The sequence below is a fragment of the Haematobia irritans genome, chromosome 4, assembly GCF_050003625.1.
Source record: "Haematobia irritans isolate KBUSLIRL chromosome 4, ASM5000362v1, whole genome shotgun sequence".
Taxonomy (NCBI): domain Eukaryota; kingdom Metazoa; phylum Arthropoda; class Insecta; order Diptera; family Muscidae; genus Haematobia; species Haematobia irritans.
In genome coordinates, this window is record NC_134400.1 from 106056010 (window position 1) to 106080530 (window position 24521).

The window sequence follows — 24521 nt, forward strand, 5'->3', positions numbered from 1 at the left end:
GATAAACACTAAGACAGAGGTTCGCCTATTTGTAGTTTGTTCGTTTAAGTTTTACCCTCACACTGCACGAACAATTATGATAACAACATGAAGAAATAAGAAGAAGCATAAACACAAACAATGATGGACGAAAAGTTAGGTGTAAAGCCATTTTTTAGTAAAAATGCAAGAAACAATAAAAATTCCAAGCTGAATTAGCGATCCCTCATTAATTTCATTGCAGAAATGCTTGTTTTAATTATGAAAATAAATTAGTTTTTGCTAATGTTTGGCGAACATCCCCTTACACGTGAAGATTTGTGCCTCCCAACCGGAAAAATCAAAATTGTTTTGATTTTATGCCAACACGTCCCCGAAACACGCGAACATGGCCTTATACTAGCGGATTTGTCGCCGCAACGTGTTGTGTCGCAGGGGTTATCCGACTGTATAAGGTGCCCTTTAATTCGAAGATGTAATCGACACTGCAGCTTGTTAATGGTATTGATAACACATTTATCAATATTTTTGTTATCGCCGACAATACGTAACATTTAACCACACTGTAACATTTTCACAAACACAGACATTTCGTACGGATAAACTGATACTATGAACAGCACATATCATTTCATCAGTGAAATAAATGGGTCATTAAAGGGTTAAAAACAGCTGTGTAATTATTTCACTGTGAATGCAAAAATTAGTTTTGTTTATTTAGCGAAATTTATTTACACTTCAAATAAAAGCAAGAAGTTCACATAAATTATGTTGGAATTTGAAGCTAAACGCAATGCTTTGTTCGCTAGCTTGGATGATGCAAGTGTCGAATTGAAGGGTACCATTTTGGATCAAACAAATACCGCTGTGAATCCACTGAAACGCACATCTGTCGGAGATGAAATGGTTTATCGACGGGGTTCAAGTGGAAATACAAATTTGAATGCTTCTACTGATCGAGCACTGAAACACTTGAGAGGAAAAGAGAGCATGTTCAAAAAGCCAGAATTGCCCATTGCAAGATGTTTAAAACCCAGGAAACGCCCGGACTACCAGGTATATCTAGTATGCGTAGTGAACTCTTGACTAAATTTTTACACGGTCTTAGGTAAATCCACACAAATGGAAGAAATACTCTTTGGAAGATGTTGATATATCCGATCACACAAATACTTCGGCAGCATTTGAATTTCTTCGTGAGATTGAAACACAAAAGGAGAGCTGTGAACCTGCAGTTCCCATTGACCTCAATCAAAAGATTGAGTTTAAGAAATCGAGCAAACTTCGACGCAATCTGAAATCAATCGAGGAGAAAGAGCAGCAAGATACCGAAGTTGATTCACCCAAGCTGAAAGGCACCAAGTTGGTAATGCCCGAGTATGTGATAGGCTCTAAGAAATCGAATATTAAAACAAAGGATACAGGGAAAGAAAGAGCAGCAGGGAATTTAACGCTATCACATTTGCATGAAGAGGATGAAGATGAAGATTTTTAATTAACAATAATACTTAGATTTAGATGATACTAATTTTAAGCAAGAGATGTGTATATTCGGATTCTATACCGAAATCTATATCAAAACCAAGTGGTGCAGTTATGTAGATGACGTTTGATTAAAAACTGTGTGTAACTAAAATAGTATACATCTGTATTTATAGCGTTTAGGGAGTAAAATAGGGAATATTGTTATCCATAAAGGTGAGTATTAAGTTCGAGTTTAGCCGCTAAAATCGCTAAAGTGAAAACTAAATCAGTAAGAAAAATGCATAAAATTAAACATATTTGTTGCAAATTTTAATTTAACTTGATAGGGTAAAGCCCAAAGCAAATTTTCACAATGTATGTATTCCTTAAAATGAATTATTAAAGAAAAGTAATCGTGAAAAATTACGTTTTTAGCGGATAAACTCGAACTTAATACCCACCTTAACACAACAATAGTACTTTATATAGTGTAGGAGGGTTGAATCGCAATATTGGCCTAGGAGAGGCTACATTGAAATATCAAGTGGTATATACTTGGATGCGGAGCGAACCCTTTTTTCCGGAGCGGATCAGATTTAAATATATGTATATGAGAATGTAAACATTTATATAGCTCCCAACAAATTTGAGATTTAAGATGGAATAAAAGTTTTTGTTCCACAAATTTGGGTATAAATCATATTTGAAAAATGTATAGGACCACAGTGATATTGCATTCCAAATATTGGTTAAATTGGATGAAAATTGCGGCTTATGTTTGATAAAGAAGTCAAATCGGGAGATCGGGGTATATTGCGGCTTTTATGTGCTTAAGTGTTGCTGATATAAATATGAAGTCAAATGGTGTGATTAGGCTATCATGAATCTCAAATTCTTCAAGATTTTAAATTATTCGGGTCAAAATTGTGAAAGGGCTTTGAGAAGAATATTATGAATTAGAAGTGTGAGCGTGACTGAAATTTCACTCACACTCACGCACATTCACGAAGCAAAATGTTTATTCACGCACGCTCACGCTCGATACGTGTGCCAGCCAATCCCACTCACGCACATTCACGAAATGAAAACCAGTACTCACGCACGAACTACTTTTAAAGTCTCACTTTAAAAGTATGTATAATTTCATGCATTTTTATACCCTTCACCACTACTGTGGTACAGGGTATAATAAGTTTGTGCGTTTGTATGTAACGCCAAGAAGGAAAAGTCTGAGACCCATCGTTTAATATACCGATCGTCTTAGAAAGGTCTGGCAACGCCATGAGCGAATAGTTGATTTTATTGTGTAGCTCTGCAATAAATTAAATAAAAACGATAAAACCGAGCTTAAACAATATTAACGTGTGTTATTATAACTGATTTTTGTGCTTTGGCTATTGGTGTAGCTGTCTTTATTGGAGTTCGAGTCAACAGCTCCTGCTATTTTCTTCAACTTACGTTTTAAGCTGATCAAAGTGCATTTGTTGCTGCTGTCAGTTTTATTTCTCGCACGTGTCTCTAGCTATGGCTCCGTCAAAAGATCCCCAAATTAAATGCCCAATGTGTGATAAGAGCGTTAACAACAAAAAAGGCTCAGTACAATGCTTTAATTGCTCGCTGTGGGTGCATCTTGACTGTGCTGATATAACTGACCGTCATCTTGCAGCCCTGCGTGAGTCCGCGTCATTGTTATACCCTTCACCACTACTGTGGTACAGGGTATAATAAGTTTGTGCATTTGTATGTAACGCCAAGAAGGAGTAATCATAGACCAACCTTTTAGTATACGGATCGGCTTAGAATTAAATTCTGAGTCGATTTAGCGATGTCCGTCTGTCTGTCCGTCTGTCTGTCTGTCTGTCTGTTGATGTATTTTTGTGTGCAAAGTACAGCTCGCAGTTTTAGTCCGATTGTCCTAAAATTTGGTATAGGGTCCTGTTTCGGCTCAAAGACGATCCCTATTGATTTTGGAAAAAATCGGTTCAGATTTAGATATAGCTGCCATATATATTTTTCGCCGATCTGGTCATAATTGGCGTGTATATCAACCGATCTTCCACAAATTCCGTACATCCGAATATTTTATGGGTCTCGAAAAACTTGCAAAATACCAGCCAAATCGGTTCAGATTTAGATATAGCTCTCATATATAGCTTTCGCCCGATTTACACTCATTTGCCCAAAGAGGCCAATTTTTAACTCCGATTTGGTTGAAATTTTGCACAGGGAGTAGAATTAGCATTGTAACTATGCGTGCCAAATTTGGTTGACATCGGTTCAGATTTGGATATATCTCTCATATATAGCTTTCGCCCGATTTACACTCATATGACCACAGAGGCCAATTTTTAACTTCGATTTAGTTGAAATTTTGCACAGGGAGTAGAATTAGCATTGAAACTATGCGTGCCAAATTTGGTTGAAATCGGTTCAGATTTAGATATATCTCCCATATATAGCTTTCGCCCGATTTACACTCATATGACCACAGAGGCCAATTTTTTGCTCCGATTTAGTTGAAATTTTGCACAGGGAGTAGAATTAGCATTGTAGCTATGCGTGCCAAATTTGGTTGAAATCGGTTCAGATTTAGATATATCTCCCATATATAGCTTTCGCCCGATTTACACTCATATGACCACAGAGGCCAATTTTTAACTCCGATTTAGTTGAAATTTTGCACAGAGAGTATAATTAGCATTGTAGCTATGCGTGCCAAAATTGGTTGAAATCGGTTCAGATTTAGATATAGCTCCCATATATATGTTTTTCTGATTTCGACAAAAATGGTCAAAATACCAACAATTTCCTTGTAAAATCGCCACTGCTTAGTCGCAAAGTTGTAAAAATGACTCTAATTTTCCTAAACTTCTAATACATATATATCGAGCGATAAATCATAAATAAACTTTTGCAAAGTTTCCTTAAAATTGCTTCAGATTTAAATGTTTCCCATATTTTTTACTAACATTGTGTTCCACCCTAGTGCATTAGCCGACTTAAATTTTGAGTCTATAGATTTTGTAGAAGTCTATCAAATTCTTCCAGATCGAGTGATATTTAAATGTATGTATTTGGGACAAACCTTTATATATAGCACCCAACACATTTGACGGATGTGATATGGTATTGAAAATTTAGATCTACAAAGTGGTGCAGGGTATAATATAGTCGGCCGCGCCCGACTTTAGACTTTCCTTACTGGTTTTTTAAATGTGATGGGTGTGTGGAGAATAACACCAGAGATAATGGAGTAACAGGTGGTGACGTTACACTACATTCTAAAATTGATAAGATTCTGTCTGTGATGGAAGCTGACAAGCTGAGCTTAAATATGAAAATTGACTCTATGGTTGCTGAAATTCGAAAAGAGTTGTCTGTGGCTGTTACTGACCTTCGTAAAGAAGTGGATGGTTGTAAAAATGATGTCGGTAAACTTAATGCTGTTTGTGGGAAAAAATTTGCAATGTGGTCAGTTGAAAGCAATTCTTTGCATCGGAAGATGAATAGACATGATATCAAAATTAATGGACTACCAGTTGGGCTGGAAAATCTTGTTGATTGTGTTGTTGCTATTGGACGTTTTTATGACGTCTCTCTTGAGAAGAGGGATATGGCCAACGTTTTTTACATCAATAAAGGTCAGTCTGTGATTGTAAAGTTCCACTCAGTCCTTGTTCGAGATGAAATTATGTCTAAATACTTCAAATCAAAGGACCTAAAAGTTAAAGATGTTATTGGTGGTGAGCTTTGTAGCCGTGTTTACTTAGGTGATCACTTGACACCAGCAGCTAATCGTTTGAGCTTTTTATGTCGTCGAATTCTTAAAGAGAACAAAATATCTAAGTTTCTATTGCTGCACTCTGATGATCCTAAGGCTAAGTTGACTTTCATTGATGGTTCTGTCTCTGTTTGTGGCTATGAAGACTGTGTGAAAATACTTAACCAGTAGACCGTTTGAAGATGTTGCTTGGTATTACACTATGTACTTATGATCTCATAATATTGTTTTGTTACTATTCTATTGTTTTCTTTATACATTTTATTTAATTTTATGTGAGCTGCATTAGTTTTAATGAATATTATGAATTTTTATTTAATTTTTTTCTATAATTTAATAACTATATTATGTTTTATAACATGGCTCCCCAAATTTTTTATGCATTTTGATGGATCTTGAGATAAATCTCGGCCCTTTGATCAGTAGCTCGGCCTATCTTAATAGGAAATTGAGGAATCATAGACACAATTTCACATTCGGACATCTCAATTGCCAAAGCATTCGTCCCTCTAGCTATAGTGTCACAATTGATGAGCTTAAAAACATTCTTGTTGATAGTGGAATTGATGCTTTCGGTATATCAGAGACATGGTTGAAGTCTAGTGTTTCAACTAAATCTGTATCTATTAATGGTTACTCATTTATTCGTAATGACCGTCCTGTGACCAGGGGAGGCGGCGTTGGCATTTTTATATCTAGAAAGCTTAAATACAAGACTGTTTTTAAATCTGATAGCTTTGGTGACTGTGAGTCTTTGTTTCTTGAAATTCAACGAGGACCTGCTAGATTATTGTTTGGTGTCGTGTACCTACCTCATGGCAATCTTGATGAATTTGTCAATACGCATACTGATTTAATGTCGAGGTATTCGGAAATAGTTATTGTTGGTGATTTTAATCGTAACATGTTCAATATCTCTCAGTCCAATATTATGAGAAATGTCAGTCATGGCTTAGGCTTGTCGGTATCGCATAATTGTTTGCCAACGCACTATGATGTTGCCCACAACACATGCTCTTTAATTGACTTCTTTCTATTGAGTAATCCAGCTAAGCTGAAACTTTCTTCTCAGGGTCAGTGCGCTTCTATTTCGCATCATGCGCTGATTTTTGGATCTTATGATTTCGATGTTACATATTTGAGTACATATGTTGAATTTCGTGACTATAGGCGTATTAACTGGGATGGTATTATGAATTATTTGACTTCATTTGATTCTACTTCGTTATATGCTTCAATGGACGTTGATTTTCAGCTTTCTGTTATCAATGATCTCATTTCAAGTCTTTTCACTTTTGTTCCTCTTGTTCGTAGAAGTGTATCTCATGTGAGGGATCCCTGGTTGAGCTCGAGGGAGGTTGTAGTCTCTAGGTCTTTAATGGACCTTGCTCATAGGGAGTATAGACAACATCCATCCGAGGATAATTTGCGTATTTTTAGACTTTATAGAAATAGGGCGAAGTCCATCATGAGGAAAATGCGAAGGGAGTATTGTATGCGTGATTTTGACCATATGTCTAATGCGCAGATGTGGAGTACGCTACGCTCTTATGGTTGTTTTGCGGAGGATGCTGTGCCAGAGGCAGATGTTGAAACGTTGAATGAGTTTTTTGTTGGCGACTCGGTTTCTAATTCCTTCAGTGATGATAGTATTGATGTGAGTGAACGTTTTGATGAGTTCTCATTCGATTGTATTTATGAGGATGATATTTATGATGCGGTTCAACGTGTTAGGTCTGGATCTGTAGGTGTAGATGGTATTCCAATTAAGTTTATCAGGATTATTTTGCCCTATATTTTGAGATATATTTTATACTTATTCAATACTATCGTTACTACATCTGTTTACCCAATGGCTTGGAAACTAGCTAGGGTGGTTCCCGTACCTAAGACGGCTAGATTTGGTAATATTGATAACTTTCGCCCCATAAGCATCTTGCCTGCACTATCTAAAATTTTTGAAAGTATAGTATTGAAGACTACTCTGAACTTTGTTAATGATTGTGATATGATTAGTTCTCATCAGTATGGGTTCCGAAATGGATACAGTACCACCTCCAATCTTCTGCATATGACTGATGCTATAAGAAGTGCTACTGATATTGGGTTATGTAGTAGTTTGGTTGCATTAGATTTGTCTAAGGCTTTTGACCGCATTGACCACCATAAACTAATACGGAAACTAGCCACTAACTATCGATTTTCTATTACAGCATGTAGGCTTTTCAATTCCTATATTTCAGGCCGCAGTCAATATGTTTGTATTAGTGGAGTGAATTCGTCTATACGTTCTGTTACCTCTGGAGTACCCCAGGGGTCCATACTTGGACCTCTTCTGTTCGTTCTTTTTATAAATGATGTTGTTAATCACATTGATAACTCGCATTGCACACCATTTTTATACGCTGACGATATTCATCTACTCTTTAGTTGTACTAGTGTTGAAGGGTTACAGAGTCAGGTCAATCGTACTATGGACGTCATTAAATGTTGTCTGGATGATAGTGGTTTGCATATTAATGCTCATAAGAGCAAAGCATTGTGCTTCGGTTCGCAATGGGCTACACATCCTGAGTTTGTTATCTGTTATGATGGTGCAAGGATTGACATTGTTGAGAACATGAGATGTCTTGGTGTTACAATTGATAATAGACTTGATTTTTCTGCCCATTTTAATTTACTTACATCCAGGATCATATTACTGCTTCGTAGACTATATTCCATGAATTCTTATTTTCCCTGCAATATTAGGAAGAGGATAGCGTTAGGGTTGCTTATGCCTCATGTGTACTATGGATTGGAAGTGACATCTGGTACATCTGCATCTAACCTCTCTCGAGTTCGCCAACTTGTACATACTATTGTTCGCTATGTATATAGACTTCGACGCCATGACCATGTGTCTCGTTTTGTATCATCATTTTTGGGGTTTCCATTTGATTCACTGGTTGATGTTAAGTTGTTGACCCTTTTTTACGGGATTATTAAGTCTGGATTGCCACCCCTTTTAAGAAGTTATTTTGTTTTTACCAGGACAAGTAGGAACCCCCAGATTCTGATTCCTAATATGCACAGTCAATTTTATGAACGATCATTTTTAGTGAGAGTTGCGCGTTTGTGGAATCGACTGCCACTATTTTTGCGCAATTTTTCTTTTTCAAAGAGGGTATTTAAAATTAAGCTTATTGACCACATTAACAGTGCGCAATAGTCTGTTACTACTGATTGGGCTATGAATTTTGTTTTTTGAATTTTATTGATTTCGTTAATATTGCGGCTGGGGAGCCGTGGCTATTTCTATATATACTTATATATCTAATAATGGATTTGTGATATTATTATACGTTTATTATTGTTATTATGCATATCAACTATTGATAACTTGTAATATAGTTTATTGGACCGTTGGGCTTATTGTATTACAGTGTGAAATAAATGAAATGAAATGAAATGAATTAAATTCTGAGTCGATTTAGCGATGTCCGTCTGTCTGTCTGTCTGTCTGTTCATGTATTTTTGTGCGCAAAGTACAGGTCGCAGTTTAAGTCCGATCGTCCTCAAATTTGGCACAGGGTCGTTTTGGGGAACAAAGACGATCGCTATTGATTTTGGATATAGCTGTCATATATATTTATCCCCGATCTGGTTATAATTGGCGTGTTTATCAACCGATGTTCTTCAAATTCCGTACATCCAAATATTTTATGAGTCTCGAAAAACTTGCAAAATATTATCCAAATCGGTTCAGATTTAGATATAGCTTCCATATATATCTCTCGTCCGATTTAGACTCATATGACCACAGAGGCCAAAGTTTACTACCGATTTTTTGAAATTTTGCACAGAGAGTTGAATTGACATTCTACCAATGCTTGGTAAATTTGGTTGAAATCGGTTCAGATTTAGATATAGCTCCCATATATATCTTTCGTCCGATTTGCACTTATATGGCCTCAAAAGCCAGAGTTTTGCCGTGATTTAGTTAAAATTTTGCACAAGGAGTACGTTTAATAGTATGGGTAAGTGTACCAAATTTGGTTGAAATCGGTTCACATTTAGATATAGCTTCCATATATATCTTTCGTCCGATTTGCACTTATATGGCCTTAAAAGCTAGAGTTTTGCCGTGATTTAGTTCAAATTTTGCACAAGGAGTACGTTTAACAGTATCGGTAAGTGTACCAAATTTGGTTGAAATCGTTTCAGATTTAGATATAGCTCCTATATATATCTTTCGCCCGATTTACACTCATATGGCCACGGGGGCTAAAGTTATACTCCCATTTACGTGAAATTTAGCAGAGATTGCAGAATTATTATTCTAACTATGCAGTTCAAATTTAGTCAAAATCGGTTCAGATTATATATAACTCCCATATATACGTACACCAGAGTTGGGGAAATATGGTAGACTTTTTCATATTTTAGACCCATTTTCAATGGGATTTTCCTCCAATTGACTGGATAGTTTACACAGAGAATATGTTTAATATGATATTTAAGTGTGTCAAGTTTGTTCTAATTTGGTTCAGTTTTAGATAAAGCCTCCATATATTCGTTCTTTTGGTTTATACAAATATGGCCAAATTCCCACACTTTACACAAAATTCGGTGATGATTTCCCCATATCTTAGTCACACACTGTAATGCCAGAATTTCCACAGAACGGTTGAGTTTTAAATAAGGCTTCAAGTCGCCCGACTTGACCAAATAATATATCACAACCCACACTTGACCACATATCTTGGCGAAAACTAACCAATATCCTTGTAAAATCGCCACTGATAAGTAGCAAAAATTGTAAATATTACTAAAATTGTCCTGTATCTCGAATACATATGTATCACCTGATAAATCATAAATGCTCCTTTGTACAATTGCATTAAATTTTCTCTCGCTTCATATTTCCCATATTTTTTACTAAAATTGTGTTTCATACCAGGGCGTTAGCCGATTTCAATTTTAATTTTAGAGATTTTGTAGAAGTAGAAAAAATTGTCTCCATTATAAGTATTTGTATCTGGAAATGCAAACCTTTATATAGCTCCCAGCAAATTTGAAGTAGTTGAGATGGTAACACAAATGTTGCTCTACATGGTGGTGAAGGGTATAATATAGTCGGCCCCGCCCGACTTTAGACTTTACTTACTTGTTCTTACTAATTTAGTTTTCACTTTAGTGATTTTAGCGGCTAAACTCGAACTTAATACCCACCTTAAGAGATTTAATAAAGCTTTCTTAAATGATTGTTCTGAGGCCAATTGGAGGACTTGTACACTTTGGAAAAGATTTTGGTAAATCATTCGTACTTTGGGTTGAGTTCGTAATGCTAATGAACACTTTGCGGGAAATGGCGCTCGTTTTCATGTAGATCTAGACTTTGAAACCATTCATATGGGCCCGAAATCTACTAAGAGGATTTAAAATCTCTTTTTTTATAAGGCAAATGGCAGTTGAAATCTACTTAAGGTGGATGACAACCAGTTTTCCTTTCGTTGCAGTTACGAAAATAAGGTTTATGATGTGTTGTTTAAAGTCAAGTGATATATGATGACTATAAATTTTATTAGATTAGTATTCTTCAAGGATTCTTTATATATTTTGGATCTATTTAATATGATTTTCATCAGGTCTGTCATTCCTTAAACTGGGCAGGTAGTCCCTATTCCTAAAAGATGCTTTATTGGAGGGCCTCAATTTACCGGTTAAATGATCTACATGCCACAGCATGCCATCCGCTTTAGTCCTATTTCTCCAACATATTGATATCATTCGTAAGAATGTTAATAGTGACAATATGCAAAAAAAGTGGATCAACATAGAGATATCTTAAATTCAAAACAGGAGATTGGGCTATGTGAGGACTATATCAGAATATGAATGGATACAAACCATATTTAGCTCAATTGGTGTACCTAAAATAAAAGACAATTAAGACTTCTATGTCTTAAAAAGTTTAATGGGCCTAGGTTAGGTGAGGTTAAAGTGGCAGCCCGATTAAGTTTCAGGCTCACTTAGACTATTCAGTCCATTGTGATACCACATTAACTAAAAGTACCTATTACATATGGGCACTTCTAGTTTTAACCGCTGAACCTTCTCGATTATTTCCTCCAATTGAACCAACTAGATTGTTCCAAAAACATTAGCAGTCTGCTTAAGTTAACGTTTTCCAGGTACGGCAGTAATCTAAAGCTTTATATGCCCCTAAAATTCGCTTACGCCTTACACAAAAAGCAGGACACTCACACAAGAAGTGTTTAATTGATTCCCGTTCCTCCGCATCATGACTGTTCATACAGCCCAATAAACACAGGATGAGCGTTTTTCAAATGCAACAATTTTTCAGTTTGAGGGTAAATATAATTTTCAACATAAATTCAACTTGACTTGAAATAGCTCATCTGCAATACATCTTCAAATTGTTTGCGAATTACTTCCAATTTGCCAAAATGTTGACGAAATCTTTGAAAAGGTGTTGAAGATGATATGAGAAAACTTTGACAAAACACTACCCTAAAATGCAACGAAAAAACCATGTGGTTTTCAATACTTATTTGTGCAACGAAGTTCGTGGTCAATTGCAAGAAATAAAAAAAAATGGAAAATTTTAGACAAATAACCAAATAGTATATAAAAATAGGTAAGTGAAAATAAAAAATGAAATAAAACTTTAAGGAAGTCACTAAATGTATATCTCTTTGCAGAAAACTAAAATTATGGATTATACGTTCTTGAAAACATTAAAAAGCTGACCAATGAAAAAAAGGTGGACAATTAACTGGAACTGCTTCAAATAGTTTATAATAATTGGTACGTCAATACGAAAAATTAAATCAACACTTTAAAGAAGTCACTAAATTTAAATCTCTTTGCAGAAAACTATAATCTTTGGATGCTACATTCTTGCAAACAATAAGAAGCTGACCAATGAAAATTGAGTAGCTTATCGACAAGAAAAAGTTTCCAGAAACATTACAAGTGCAACCAATTAAAATTGTTAAAAACAACAAATTGTTGAAATCAACAACTTCTTGATGAAAATGTGCATCACATCGTCAGTTTAATTCATATGCTATTATCAGTTTAAAATGGATAGTTTGTGAATTCCTTCTGCTGAAAATCAATTCTCACACGCGGTCCAGTACGTTCCTAATTTCAAATTGCTCGCATGTTAATAAAAGGAAGGAACCAAAAGGAAGGAAATCGAATTATAAATGCAAAAGTGTTTACTAATAATGTTTAAGATATTTAAAGTTTTGTTGTTTGTTTTTTTTTTTGTTCTTATTTGTTGACGAAAAAACCACATGGTTTTCAATACTACTTTGGACAACAAAGTTCGTGGAAGAAATAAAAAAATGTGGAAATTTTTTAATAATCAATTGAAATTGCTTATAATAATTGGTAAGTAAAATTAAAACACGAAATGAAAACTTTAAGGAAGTCACTAAAATCAAATCTCTTTGCAGACAACTAAAATATTTGGATGCTGATTCTTGGACACATTAAGAGACTGGCCGATGAAAAATGATAGTGGCATATCGAGAAGAGAAAGTTTCCATAAATCAAAGTGCAACCAAAAACACGTGGTATTTATTCTTTTCCATATCAACAACTACTGGATGATAATTCGCATCACATCGATAGTTTAATTTACATCGCATCATCGGTTTAATTTGTTATTTTGTGAATTGAAATTGCTGGAAATTTATTCCAATTATCTAGTCATCAAGTTCCTGAAAATTGCCAGTATTTTAATAACAACAATTTTGTAAAACCAACGTTCTTGAGGAAAACACGAAGTACGTGGTCAGTTGGAAGAAATACAAATTGGTAAGTCAAAATAAAAAGTGAAATGAAAACATAATGGAAATCACAAAACTCGATTGTTTTGCAGAAAACTAAAATCATTGGATGGTATATTCTTGGAAGATGTTGGCCGATGAAAAACCGATGAAGGGAACAACAAAGAAAAGTTTTCAGAAAACTTACAAGGTGCAACCAATTAAAACAAAGTGCAACAATTCCTATATCAAGAACTTCTGGATGAAAATGTGCATTACATCAATTTACATCCCGTCATCAGTTTGATATTTTGTGATTTCCTCTTGCTGGAATCTATTCTAACACACAAGCCAGCAAGTTCCTCGATAGTAATTATTTCAAATTGCCAGGATATTAATTAATAGTTATTTGACACCAACATTATGGAGGAAATGGAATTATACATGTAAAAATGTTTAAGATATTTAAAGTTGTATTCATAGTTTTATTTATTAATACGTTTAATAAGATAATTACATTTTGATTGGTATTATATTATTATTTTTATATATTATTAATGTTATTTTTAAGATTATTATATTTGTTAACGAAAAAAATAATAAAATTTACAAAATCTCTAGAAATTTAGTATTGACTTTCAGTTAGAACTAGGATTGACTTTCATACAAATTGTGGTTTGAAAGTATTCGCAACAATGCTATTTTTTTATTTTTATCACATTGAAAACTGTTTGAGAAATTATTGAGTAGCGATGCATTTCAATTTGAGGATTACAATTGAGAAGTTATTGCTATTGTGTTGAATTTTACTGTTGAGGGTAATGTCTGTTTTTTGTTGAGAACGCGATTTTCTCAACAATTTCTCAACTTGAATATTACCCTAATCCTTTGAAAAAATGTTTGAAAAATTATTGAATTTTAGTATTTTTCAAACGTTTGTGTTTATTGGGAGTAGTCATTATACTTCGCGCCAATAGATTTTGCAAAATCGACTATCAGGCAGCGGCCCGTTATAGCAGATATCAGGAGTGAAATCTGACGTCTTGAGAACACTAGCATATCTAGTGTGCGGTTTAAGTTTAAATGGGGCCATATTTGCTTGGTGTCGTAACAACCTTTGAAATTCTCCTATTGAACACTTGCCATCATAGCAGCCTTCTCACGCAGTAAGAGCTTGCAGGTAGCCAGAGGCATACCAACAGATTCTAGTTCCCCTGGAATATGTAAGGTAGTTCATAGCCTTGCTAACTCATCCGCTTCGCTGTTCCTCGGTATATTCCTATGGCCAGGCACCCATATTAGGTGAATATTGTACTGCTCAGCCATCTTGTTGAGAGATTTGCGGCAGTCTATGGCCGTTTTCGAGTTAAGAAACACAGAATCCAAGGATTTTATTGCAGGTTGACTGTCTGAGTATATATTAATACCAACATTTGTTGGAACAATACTTCTCAGCCAATTCGCCACCTCTCTTATTGCTAATATTTCAGCCTGAAAAACACTACAGTGATTAGGTAATCTTTTCGCTATTCGAAGTTCTAGATCTTTAGAATATACTCCGAAACTCACTTGTCCATCAAATTTGGAGCCATCAGTGTAGAAATCTATATAACATTTATTCCCTGGGGTCTGTGTGCACCACGCCTCACTGTTGGGAATTAGAGTTTTAAACTTTTTGTCGAAAAGTGGTTTCGCCCGAGTGTAATCCACTACGTTTGGCACATCTGGCATTATTTTGAGGACCGAACTGTGACCGTACCTTTTTTCCGACCACAGCGATAGTTCGCGCAACCGCACAACCGTTATTGCAGCTGACTGTGTGGCCAAAATGTCTAAAGGCAATAGATGCAGCATGACATTAAGATTTGTTCCTGTCTTACTGAATGCGCCTGAGATACACAAGCACGCCATACGCTGAACTTTGTCTAAACTTGTCGGCTGCTGAAGTGCCGGCCACCAGACTACAATACCATATAGCATTGGCAGTGGTTAGACCTTTGGTTTCGGTTTAGGTCCACACTTTTTTCCTATTGCCTTTTTACACGAGTACAAATCTACCGATGCTTTCCGCGCCCTTTCTTCAATATTAAGCTTAAAATTCAGCTTCCTGTACAAAATAACGCCAAGGTATTTTGCACACTCACCAAAGGTAATTTCAATACCCCCTAAGGATATGGGCTTAACCGTGGAAGTTTTGCGATCTTTGCAGTACATGACTAGAAGACCATTCTATTTCGCCCATTTCTCAGTCATCCGGAGGGCTCTCTGTATAACATCTCTGATTGTGCATGGGAATTTTCCCTGAATGTTCGAGCCACATCGTCTGCGTATGCCACCACTTTTATCCTTTCTTTTTCTAGGGAAACCAGAAGGTTGTTTATGGCAACATTCCAAAGAAGAGGTGATAGAACTCCGCCTTGGGGAGTGCCTCTGTTCACATACCTTGCTGGTCCTATTGTGGCTGATATACGTCTCTTCATTAGAAGCCTAAGTATTCCTTGGCCAACATTCAGAGTTGTCAGTCCATATAATATCGAGCTCGGATGGACGTTATTGAATACTCCCTCGATGTCTAGAAACGCCACGATTGTGTATTCATTGACAGATAGTGAGCTTTCAATAAAGCTGACTAGTTCATGCAAAGCGGTCTCAGTAGACCTGCCCTTCGAGTATGCTGTCGTTTCGAGAGCAAACTTGAATCGACGCTAGTTCTAAGATAAATGTCTATCATCCTCTCCAGAGTCTTAAGTAGGAATGAGGATAAGCTGATTGGTCGGAAATCCTTCGCACTCGAGTGAGAGGCTTTAGGTATGAAAACGACTTTTGTTTCCCTCCACTTTTCTGGAATATATGCTAAGTTTATACATCCTTTATATATCACCGACAACCAAGGGATAATTCTGTCAGTCATTGCTTGTAACTCCGCCGGAGTAATTCCATCAGGTCCGGGGGATTTGAATGGTTCAAAACTTTTTAAAGCCCATTTTATCCCAGATTCCGATACAATTTCCTCGATAGGAAATGACCGCTGAGCCTCTGTTGCACAGCCAGAACATGGTTCAACCGTCTGATTTCCGGGAAAATGTGTGTCCAAAAGTACCTACAACGTCTCCCCACTGGACGTTGTCCAATTACCCTCTGATGTTTTAATGAAACATGGAGTGGAGTTAGTGAATACTACTACCTTCCGTAGTCTGGAAGCCTCGGACGTATTCTCAATACTGCTACAGTAATCATTCCAAGAGTTATCCTGAGCCCTTCTCAGTTCTCGCTTGTATCCTCTCAGATTCTTCTTGTAAGTGTCCCAATCCTCCGGAGCTCTTGTGGACTTTGTTAAAAAGCTTCCTGCAGGATTTCCTTCTATATTACTTAATTCCGTAGACCACAATGGCGGTCGATTTTTCCCCCTTGGCTTTCCTCCAGGGCATGCAACTTTTAGTGAGATGTTGAAAGCCTTTGAAATCCGCTCCACGGTTTGTTCGATATCCTGCACAGTGCTTATATTTATCTCCGGTATTTCTGGTATCATCATATTGAACGTATCCCAATACCTATTCAAATCAGCTTTCCTCACATTTGGCGGAAATATGGTCTTTGAAGTACGAGCAGCCAATTTGAAACTGATGTAACGATGATCTGAGAAGCTATGTTCCCTCAAAACTTTCCACTCAGATATCTTATCATTCAGTTCCGGAGAGGCTAATGTGACGTCCAAAACCTCTTGCCTATTTCTGGTGACGAAGGTTGGTGCATCCCCCTTATTGCAAACTACCAGGCTAGTATGCTAAATAAATTCTATTAGCGACTCTCCCCTTGCATTAGTATCACTACTTCCCCAAATACTATGATGTGTATTTGCATCACATCCCATAATGAGTTTTGTCTTTGTTTTAAGTGACTCATCAACCAAGGTCTTAACGGCACATGGAGGCATCTCCCTATCATGTCCCATGTAGACCGAAGATACCCGATATTTGCATTTGACTGGCTACGACAGTGCCTGCATTGTTAAATGAAGGAAGTTTAGTTTGTTTTTGTATTCGGTATTATGCAAATGTTTGAAGCCCGGAGCGCTTAATTCATAGATCTTATTCTTATATACATATAGTTCTTGAATTAGAACTATATCTATATCTCCTTTCACCAGGAGAGCTTTTAATGCAGCACAAGCAGCCTTACAATGGTGAAGATTTATCTGGAGGAACCGTAGAACCATCCAAATTTTCAACCACCGTCACATCAGCCGTTTTGATTGAATCATCAAGCAACAATCCGCCGTTCAGCTTTGGTGAGGTTTGAGCCTGTAAAAGCTTCCCGGATACGATGTTCGTCAATGTCTGCAGTTTTTGTGTCTCTTTCGGCTTCGCAAGGAGATTTTTTCACTTCTGACTCTAACGGAGGCTTCTCCGTTTCGGAATCCTTTGGCTGATCGCTTTTGCATACCTTGGATATCATGAAAGCCATAACTTACACGTCCTTGGATCTGGACTCAATGTTCAATATAAACACCGCATGTCGTCTTGGTCCATCCACCTCATCCAAACGACCGACCTTCCAATCGGCGGCTGGAAGATCTGTGTTACATTCCTTTAGTCTGTTTAATATTGACTCAGGATCAGGAGGGTTTGCAGGAATCCATGCATGTGCTCTAGGTTTAGCCGGTATGTCTTTTTCTCGACTATCTCCAAAGCAGCTCCTTCCCAAACTTCACCAATTAGCATCAAAGCAGCTTTAAAGCAATCCATAGACCTCTGGCCCACAAATGCGATTAATTTAAATCGTCCCTGATACCATCCAGCATCTTGCCGTGGAGGACTTGGTCCGGGAAACTTTTTGAGAAAGCGTTCTCAATTTCCCCCCATTTTTGCTTTGGAACCATGCCGTCCAATGCTCCTTTATTAATGATAGCCAGCACAAGGCTGTCTTAAGCAACTGATGTCGTTACCTTAGAAAAGGTTCGACTTGTCAAAGTGTCGCCACCTGTCGAACCGTCTACAGGTCGACTAATTGGGCCTAACTCTTGGTCATTGCCCAAATTTATAACTTCAGTCGATACCCATCCACTGGGCCATGAAGTTAGCAACCCAATGGATGAATATGAATTTCGCATGGTGGCTTAATTTACAACCACACTCGAACTTAGTAATAGGTATTTATTACGATGAAATAATCCGCTATTAAAAACACGTTCGTTCAGTTCGACGGTTGAATGAAGTTGCCGGCCTTGCATTCATAGGGTTGTGGGTTCAACCCTAGTTTCGAACACCAAATAGTTTTTTTAGCGGTGGATTCACCCATCTCAGTAATGACATTTTTGAGTGTTGCAAAGCTTCTCTAAGTGGTTTACCGCAATGTGGGACCCCGTTCAGACTCGGCTACAAAGAGTAGGTCTCTTGTCATTAATCAAAACATAGAAACGGGGAGCACTCAGTGAGAAGTTCACCACTGTGGTATCACAATGGACTGAATAGTCTAAGTGAGCCTGAAATATCGGGCTTCCGCTACACCTAACCTAACCTAAAAAAGAATAAATGCTCAAGAAGTCAAATCGAGAGATCGGTTTATATTTGGGCTATACCTAAGAATAGGAAATTTTTTCTTAAAGCAAAGAAAAACACGTTTGATTCAAAGAAATATGCCCATATTCATAATGAACTGACAGCCCGTGTAAAAATTGGGGGATCTGATTTGATATGGTTAGATCTGACCCAAGATATGAGAAGATATGAGCAGATCCGAAAAATGATTATATCTAGTCAGATCTAAATACTATGGAATTGGATCTGATCAGATATCAAAAATGAGACACATACATATATCAGATCTAATTTGATATAATTGTATATTATTTGATATTTTTGTATCTTTCTAAATCTTTGTACAAATGATACCTGCCCCATAATTTGTATGTAAAATGAGATCAATTGTTTTATTTAATAAAACAAACAAAAAGTATATGCATTAAATGCTTAAAAATAGAAAACAAATTAATTTTTGAATCTATCTAGAGTACTAAACGCTGCGAAAACGCCCTCTCAATTTCCCGTCTTGTTTGCGAGTCCCATCCTCATAATTTGGCAACTGCAACCTGCTGCGATCGGTCATTCAGCGATTGTGAATTTTTATACCCTCCACCATAGGATGGGGGTATATTAACTTTGTCATTCCGTTTGTAACACATCGAAATAAAGCTCTAAGACCCCATAAAGTATATATATTCTGGGTCGTGGTGAAATTGACCTAAGCATGTCCGTCCGTCCGTCCGTCTGTTGAAATCACGCTAACTTCCGAACGAAGCAAGCTATCGACTTGAAACTTGGCACAAGTAGTTGTTATTGATGTAGGTCAGATGGCATTGCAAATGGGCCATATCGGTCCACTTTTACTTTTACCCAAATGGGCCATATCGGTCCAATTAAACGGACCACCAAATTTGGCTTGCAGCAAAATTCATCCGATCCGGCTGAAATTTGGTACATGGTATAAGTATATGGTCTTTAACAACCATGCCAGAATTGGTCCATATCGGTCCATAATTATATATAGCCCCCATATAAACCGATCCCCCGATTTGGCTTGCGGATCCTCTAAGAGAAGCAAATTTCGTCCAACCCGGCCGAAATTTGGTACATGGTGTTAGCATATGATCTCTAACAACCATGCAAAAATTGGTCCACATCGGTCCATAATTATATGTAGGCCCCATATAAACCCATTCCCAGATTTGGCTTGCGGAGCCTCTAAGAGAAGCAAAATTCATCCGATCCGGCTGAAATTTGGTACATGGTGTAAGTATATGGTTTTTAACAACCATGCCAGAATTGGTCCATAATTATGTATAGCCCCCATAAAAACCGATCCTCAGATTTGGCTTGCGGAGCCTCTAGGAGAAGCAAATTTCATCCGATCCGGTTGAAATTTGGTACATGGTGTAAGTATATGGCCTCTAACAACTATACAAAAATTGGTCCACATCGGTCCGTAATTATATATAGCCCCCATATAAACCGATCCCCCGATTTGGATTGCAGAGCCTCTAAGAAAAGCAAATTTTGTCTAATCCGGCCAAAATTTGGTACATGGTGTTAGCATATTGTTACGAATTTGATAATTATAGATATAAGTTTATTTAAATTAGTTTCCGTTAATTTAAAATTTAAAATTGTAACGATAAAATTTCGCTATCACTTGTTGGAATCATCTATTCATTTTCTAGTATTTTCCTGAATTTCTTTTATGTTCTTTTGTTTGCTTACCGAAATGTTAGTTCTTACTCTTTCATAGAATAACAACCCCTTTGCTTTGTTATTTTGCTTTCTCATTTCATCTCATTGTCTATTATCATTGTTGTTGTAGTAATGCGAGCATATATCTATGTGAGTGTGTATGTGTTTGGCAGCCACCAGACGAATTACTTAATGGTCGTAGATCCTTCTAGCATTGTCTAAGAATGTTCTGGCGTTGCCAGAATATTGTAGTGCTACCAGAATGTTCTCGTATTGCCACACCGTCATATATAAAAGCGCTCGCATGCTGCTAACGAGTCAGTCTTAATTAAAGCGTCAAACGAATAACTTCAGTGTGAACGAATTGTAAAGTGTGAAGTCATAGTAAATAAATTGTAGATTGTCGTTATTTAAAAGAACTGTGTTTTAATTGTCGGGTAATTAAAAACGCCTAAATATAAAAACGTAACAATTGGTGTCAGAAGTGGGATTTATAGGCAGCTTTGGTTTATTGTTGTTCTTATGACACTGTGATCTGGGTAGGCTATGATGCCACAAAGTTCATCAATTGCCAACATAATTTTTTTACGGTGCAAAGGGGATTTCAAATTTAATTCCCTCTCAATATCCACGGGCGATGCATTAAAAAAACAAGTGGCAGGATAATTTTTTAGCCATTTTCTGCAATCCTCTTCGTAGCAATGCATTCCTAATTCACCGCTTAGCCAATTACAAACATCCTGTACCGACCACTCGGACCAATTTTTAAATGAATTCGTTTCTGATGGTGTCTGTGATAACGATGCTGACCCTTCGATGCGGCCTCCAGCTGTTGCCCTAACACGATCGCCTCTTCGAAATTCTGGTTCGGCTTGCTCCAAAGCTGGAAATTCGAAATTACCGCTATTGCTGCGCCTCAATTTGCAAAATATGTTGCGAAGACCTTTGGCAGACCTTTCCTTGAGCGTTGGAGAAGGCGTCGAATTAGTGTTCGACTGTGATATGTAACTACCGTACATAACATCTGGCGTCCCACTATGGCCACAATCATCATCAATAAGAATTTTTTCATTCGAGGCAAACACAACGTTACGCTGCTTATTCTGCACACTGTTATTGTCATATCAAATTCAGCAAATATGGCTAATGTGATGGGGATTTCACATCAATGCTCAATGTTTTGAGCAAAATGATGGAAGCAAATTCTAGAAAAATGGAAGAAAAATTCGACGAAAATTCTAGAAAAATGGAAGAAAATTCTAGATTGCAGAAAGAAAATGCCCTACAAATGGAAGCAAGTTCAAGAAAATTGGAAGAAAAATTCGACGAAAATTCTAGAATTCTCAATGAAAAACTACAACAAATTTCTGAAGGCATGGAAAAACGTGTGGACCATATAGAAAATCAAATTGTGGAATTGGATAAGAAAGTTCTTTCTGTGGATGAGAAAATTATGGTTCATGATGAGAAGTTTCTGCACATCGAGAAAAAAATGTCAGAGCTGGAAATTAAAGGTGGTCCAGTGCGCGTCATTGAGGGCTCAAAAATCAAAACTCCTGTTTTCGATGGCTCAACGTCATTTGATGTCTTCAAATTCCAATTCGAAATGGTTGCTTCTAGAAATTTGTGGAATGACGATGATAAAGCAATTGAACTTCTATTGGCATTAAAGGGCAATGCTGCTGATGTGATACAAAGCATTCCCGCTGCTTCTAGAAATAACTATAATGAAGTAATAGCGGCGCTTCAACGCAAGTATGGTGGAGAGCACAAGCAAGACATCTTTAGAATGGAATTAAGAGGTAGAGTCCAGAAATCAAACGAGACTCTACAAGACTTTGCAACAGAAGTTGAGCGGTTGGTGCTACTGACATACCCAGGAGAGAGTCACCCACTTGTGGACCGCATTAAAATTGAGACCTTTGTGAATGGCATTCGAGACCCAGACATAAAATGTGCAACATATGCGTCACAAAAGGCTACATTCGCAGAAACAGTAACATTTGCACTTGCGCAAGAAACTGCGAGATTGCTGGCGCGGCCTCAAATTCACAAAGTACGCAGAGTAGAGACCGAGTGTGAAGAATCGAAATCTATCATTGACTCGATGAAAGAGGCAATGAAGCAGGTAATGCAAGAATTGAAACAGGATGCAACTAAATCCCGAATCAAATGCTATAACTGTGATAAGACGGGACATCTAGCTCGAGAATGCAAAGCACGACGCAAACGGTCAAGATCCACATCACCATCTCCATTAAACAATAACCATAAGAAGGTGACCCCACAGTCAAGTGAGTCACCTTTAAACTAAATCGAGCTAGTTCAGCGGGGCAAGAGCTGGCTCCCACAGACGATGGCCCCACCATCTCCATAGCAATAGTTCAAAAGAAAAATAACAATTTAACTATTGCGGGTGTTATTAATGGCGACAAGCGTACTTTGACGTTGGATACTGGTGCATCAAAGTCTATCATTAGATCTGATTTAGTAAAAGGAAAAGTTACACCACTGATTGGAGTCAAGCTACGCACGGCTACAGGGGAACCCGCAACCGTATATGGAAAGGTCGCCGTAAAATTAACTATTGCTAACAAATCCGTTACTTATGATTTCATTGTGGCCGATATAATAGACGAAGTTATAATTGGAGCGGATTTCATGATTGCTTTTGGTATCAATCTGGATATGAAGCGTCGTGTAATGACATGGTGCGATGCCGAAATAACGGTAAACGTGGGCTATAGTGAGAATACACCCGTCAGACGTTTGACAACGAGCCAGTCAGAGTCTATACCACCGAATGCCGAAGCAATTATATGGGTTCCTATGAATGGAGATTGTGAAGTCGGCCAATTGTGGGTTGTTGAACCAGCAGAAAACAAAAGCAACAACATCTTGATAGCAAATGCCCTGGTAACAACGAACGAAGAGAGACTAATACCAGTTCGTGTCTTGAACTTGTCTGACAATCACGAGCAAATTGTAAAATTTTCTGACATTGGCAAATGTACACCAGCCGAGGCAATAGTCAATTTGGAAGGCAACTCATCAAAGACACATGGAGCAGTGAGAAAACATCTAGAAGCGTATGTCGAGGCTTGGACACGTCATCTATCGCCGTCAGAGAGAAATAAAGCCAAGCAATTGTTGTGGAAAAACGCCTGTGCTTTTGCTTCTGAAAAGGGAAATCAAGGAAGAACATCTGTAGTGAAACATGAAATTAAAACCGCAGAAGAAAAGCCCATAAAACAGGCACCACGAAGTGTTCCCCTGGCAAAAAGAGACGAAGTTCAAAAGCTCATAAAGGAAATGGCGGAGAGTGGAGTGATCGAGCCATCATCAAGTCCTTGGTGTTCCCCAGTTGTGCTGGTCAAAAAGAAAGATGGAAGTACCCGATTCTGCGTGGACTACAGAAAACTGAATGATGTCACCAAAAAGGACAGTTATCCGCTTCCACGCATTGATGACACGTTGGACACACTAGCCGGAACAACATGGTTTTCTACGCTTGATTTGCAGAGTGGATATTGGCAAGTAGAGATCGCCGAGAAAGACAAGGAAAAGACGGCTTTTGGCGTTAATGGCGGTCTCTGGCAATTCAATGTAATGCCGTTCGGGCTCTGCAACGCTCCGGCTACCTTCGAAAGATTGATGGAGCGGGTACTGAAGGGGTTGCACTGGAAGTCGTGCTTGATATACTTGGACGACATCATAGTGATGGGCAAAACATTTGACGAGCACCTTAAGAACTTGAAAGACGTTATCCAGCAATTGTCAGCCGCTGGTCTACGCCTTAACCCAAAGAAATGCTCCCTTTTCCAGCGGGAAGTTAAATACCTGGGTCATCATGTGACTGCAGAGGGCATATCCACCGATGAAGACAAAATCCAAGCTGTCAGAGATTGGCCACGACCCCGAAATCTCCACGAATTAAGAAGTTTCCTTGGGTTATGTACATATTACCGACGATTCGTCCCAAACTTCGCCAGCATCGCCGCTAGTCTCCATAAATTGACGCAAAAAGGTCAGAAGTTCCAGTGGAGCGACGAACAGGAGGATTCATTCCAACATTTAAAAGAACTTTTATGTTCAGCTCCTGTTCTAGCGTATCCTATTCCGGGCGAAAAATTTGTTTTGGATACAGATGCTAGCGCGCATGGTATTGGAGGTGTGCTATCCCAACAGATAGACGGCAAGGAGAAGGTCATCGGATATTTCAGCCGAACGTTGTCCAAGCCCGAAAAGAACTACTGTGTAACGCGTCGAGAGCTGCTAGCCGTCATA

General features: G+C 37.7%; 2 protein-coding genes and 1 long non-coding RNA gene across 3 annotated transcripts; all 3 read left to right on the top strand.

Annotated features, from left to right (window-relative positions):
• The first annotated feature begins 663 nt into the window (after nt 1-663).
• On the top strand, nt 664-1620 carry LOC142234839 (uncharacterized). Its single transcript, XM_075306037.1, has 2 exons — nt 664-1035; nt 1088-1620. Exons 1-2 carry the CDS (start codon nt 748-750, stop codon nt 1472-1474), a joined length of 675 nt encoding a protein of 224 aa, XP_075162152.1. The 5' UTR covers nt 664-747; the 3' UTR covers nt 1475-1620.
• A 3992-nt stretch (nt 1621-5612) lies between these two features.
• On the top strand, nt 5613-8053 carry LOC142235700 (uncharacterized). The gene is made up of 2 exons (XM_075306960.1): nt 5613-7859; nt 7976-8053. Exons 1-2 carry the CDS (start codon nt 5613-5615, stop codon nt 8051-8053), a joined length of 2325 nt encoding a protein of 774 aa, XP_075163075.1.
• Nucleotides 8054-11562: 3509 nt separating this feature from the next.
• Nucleotides 11563-13632, top strand: LOC142236178 (uncharacterized). The gene is made up of 5 exons (XR_012721928.1): nt 11563-11867; nt 11932-12037; nt 12103-12628; nt 12694-13057; nt 13122-13632. It is a non-coding gene; the product is annotated as an uncharacterized LOC142236178 (long non-coding RNA).
• The last annotated feature ends 10889 nt before the right edge of the window (nt 13633-24521 follow it).

What these genes read in the sequence shown, in the direction of transcription:
- LOC142234839 (XM_075306037.1), top strand. Translation starts at nt 748, where the DNA reads ATGTTGGAATTTGAAGCTAAACGCAATGCTTTGTTCGCTAGCTTGGAT. An exon ending in GGAAACGCCCGGACTACCAG is followed by an intron (nt 1,036 to 1,087) that starts GTATATCTAGTA and finishes ACACGGTCTTAG; the next exon opens with GTAAATCCACACAAATGGAA.
- LOC142235700 (XM_075306960.1), top strand. Translation starts at nt 5,613, where the DNA reads ATGGATCTTGAGATAAATCTCGGCCCTTTGATCAGTAGCTCGGCCTAT. An exon ending in AGAACATGAGATGTCTTGGT is followed by an intron (nt 7,860 to 7,975) that starts GTTACAATTGAT and finishes CTGCAATATTAG; the next exon opens with GAAGAGGATAGCGTTAGGGT.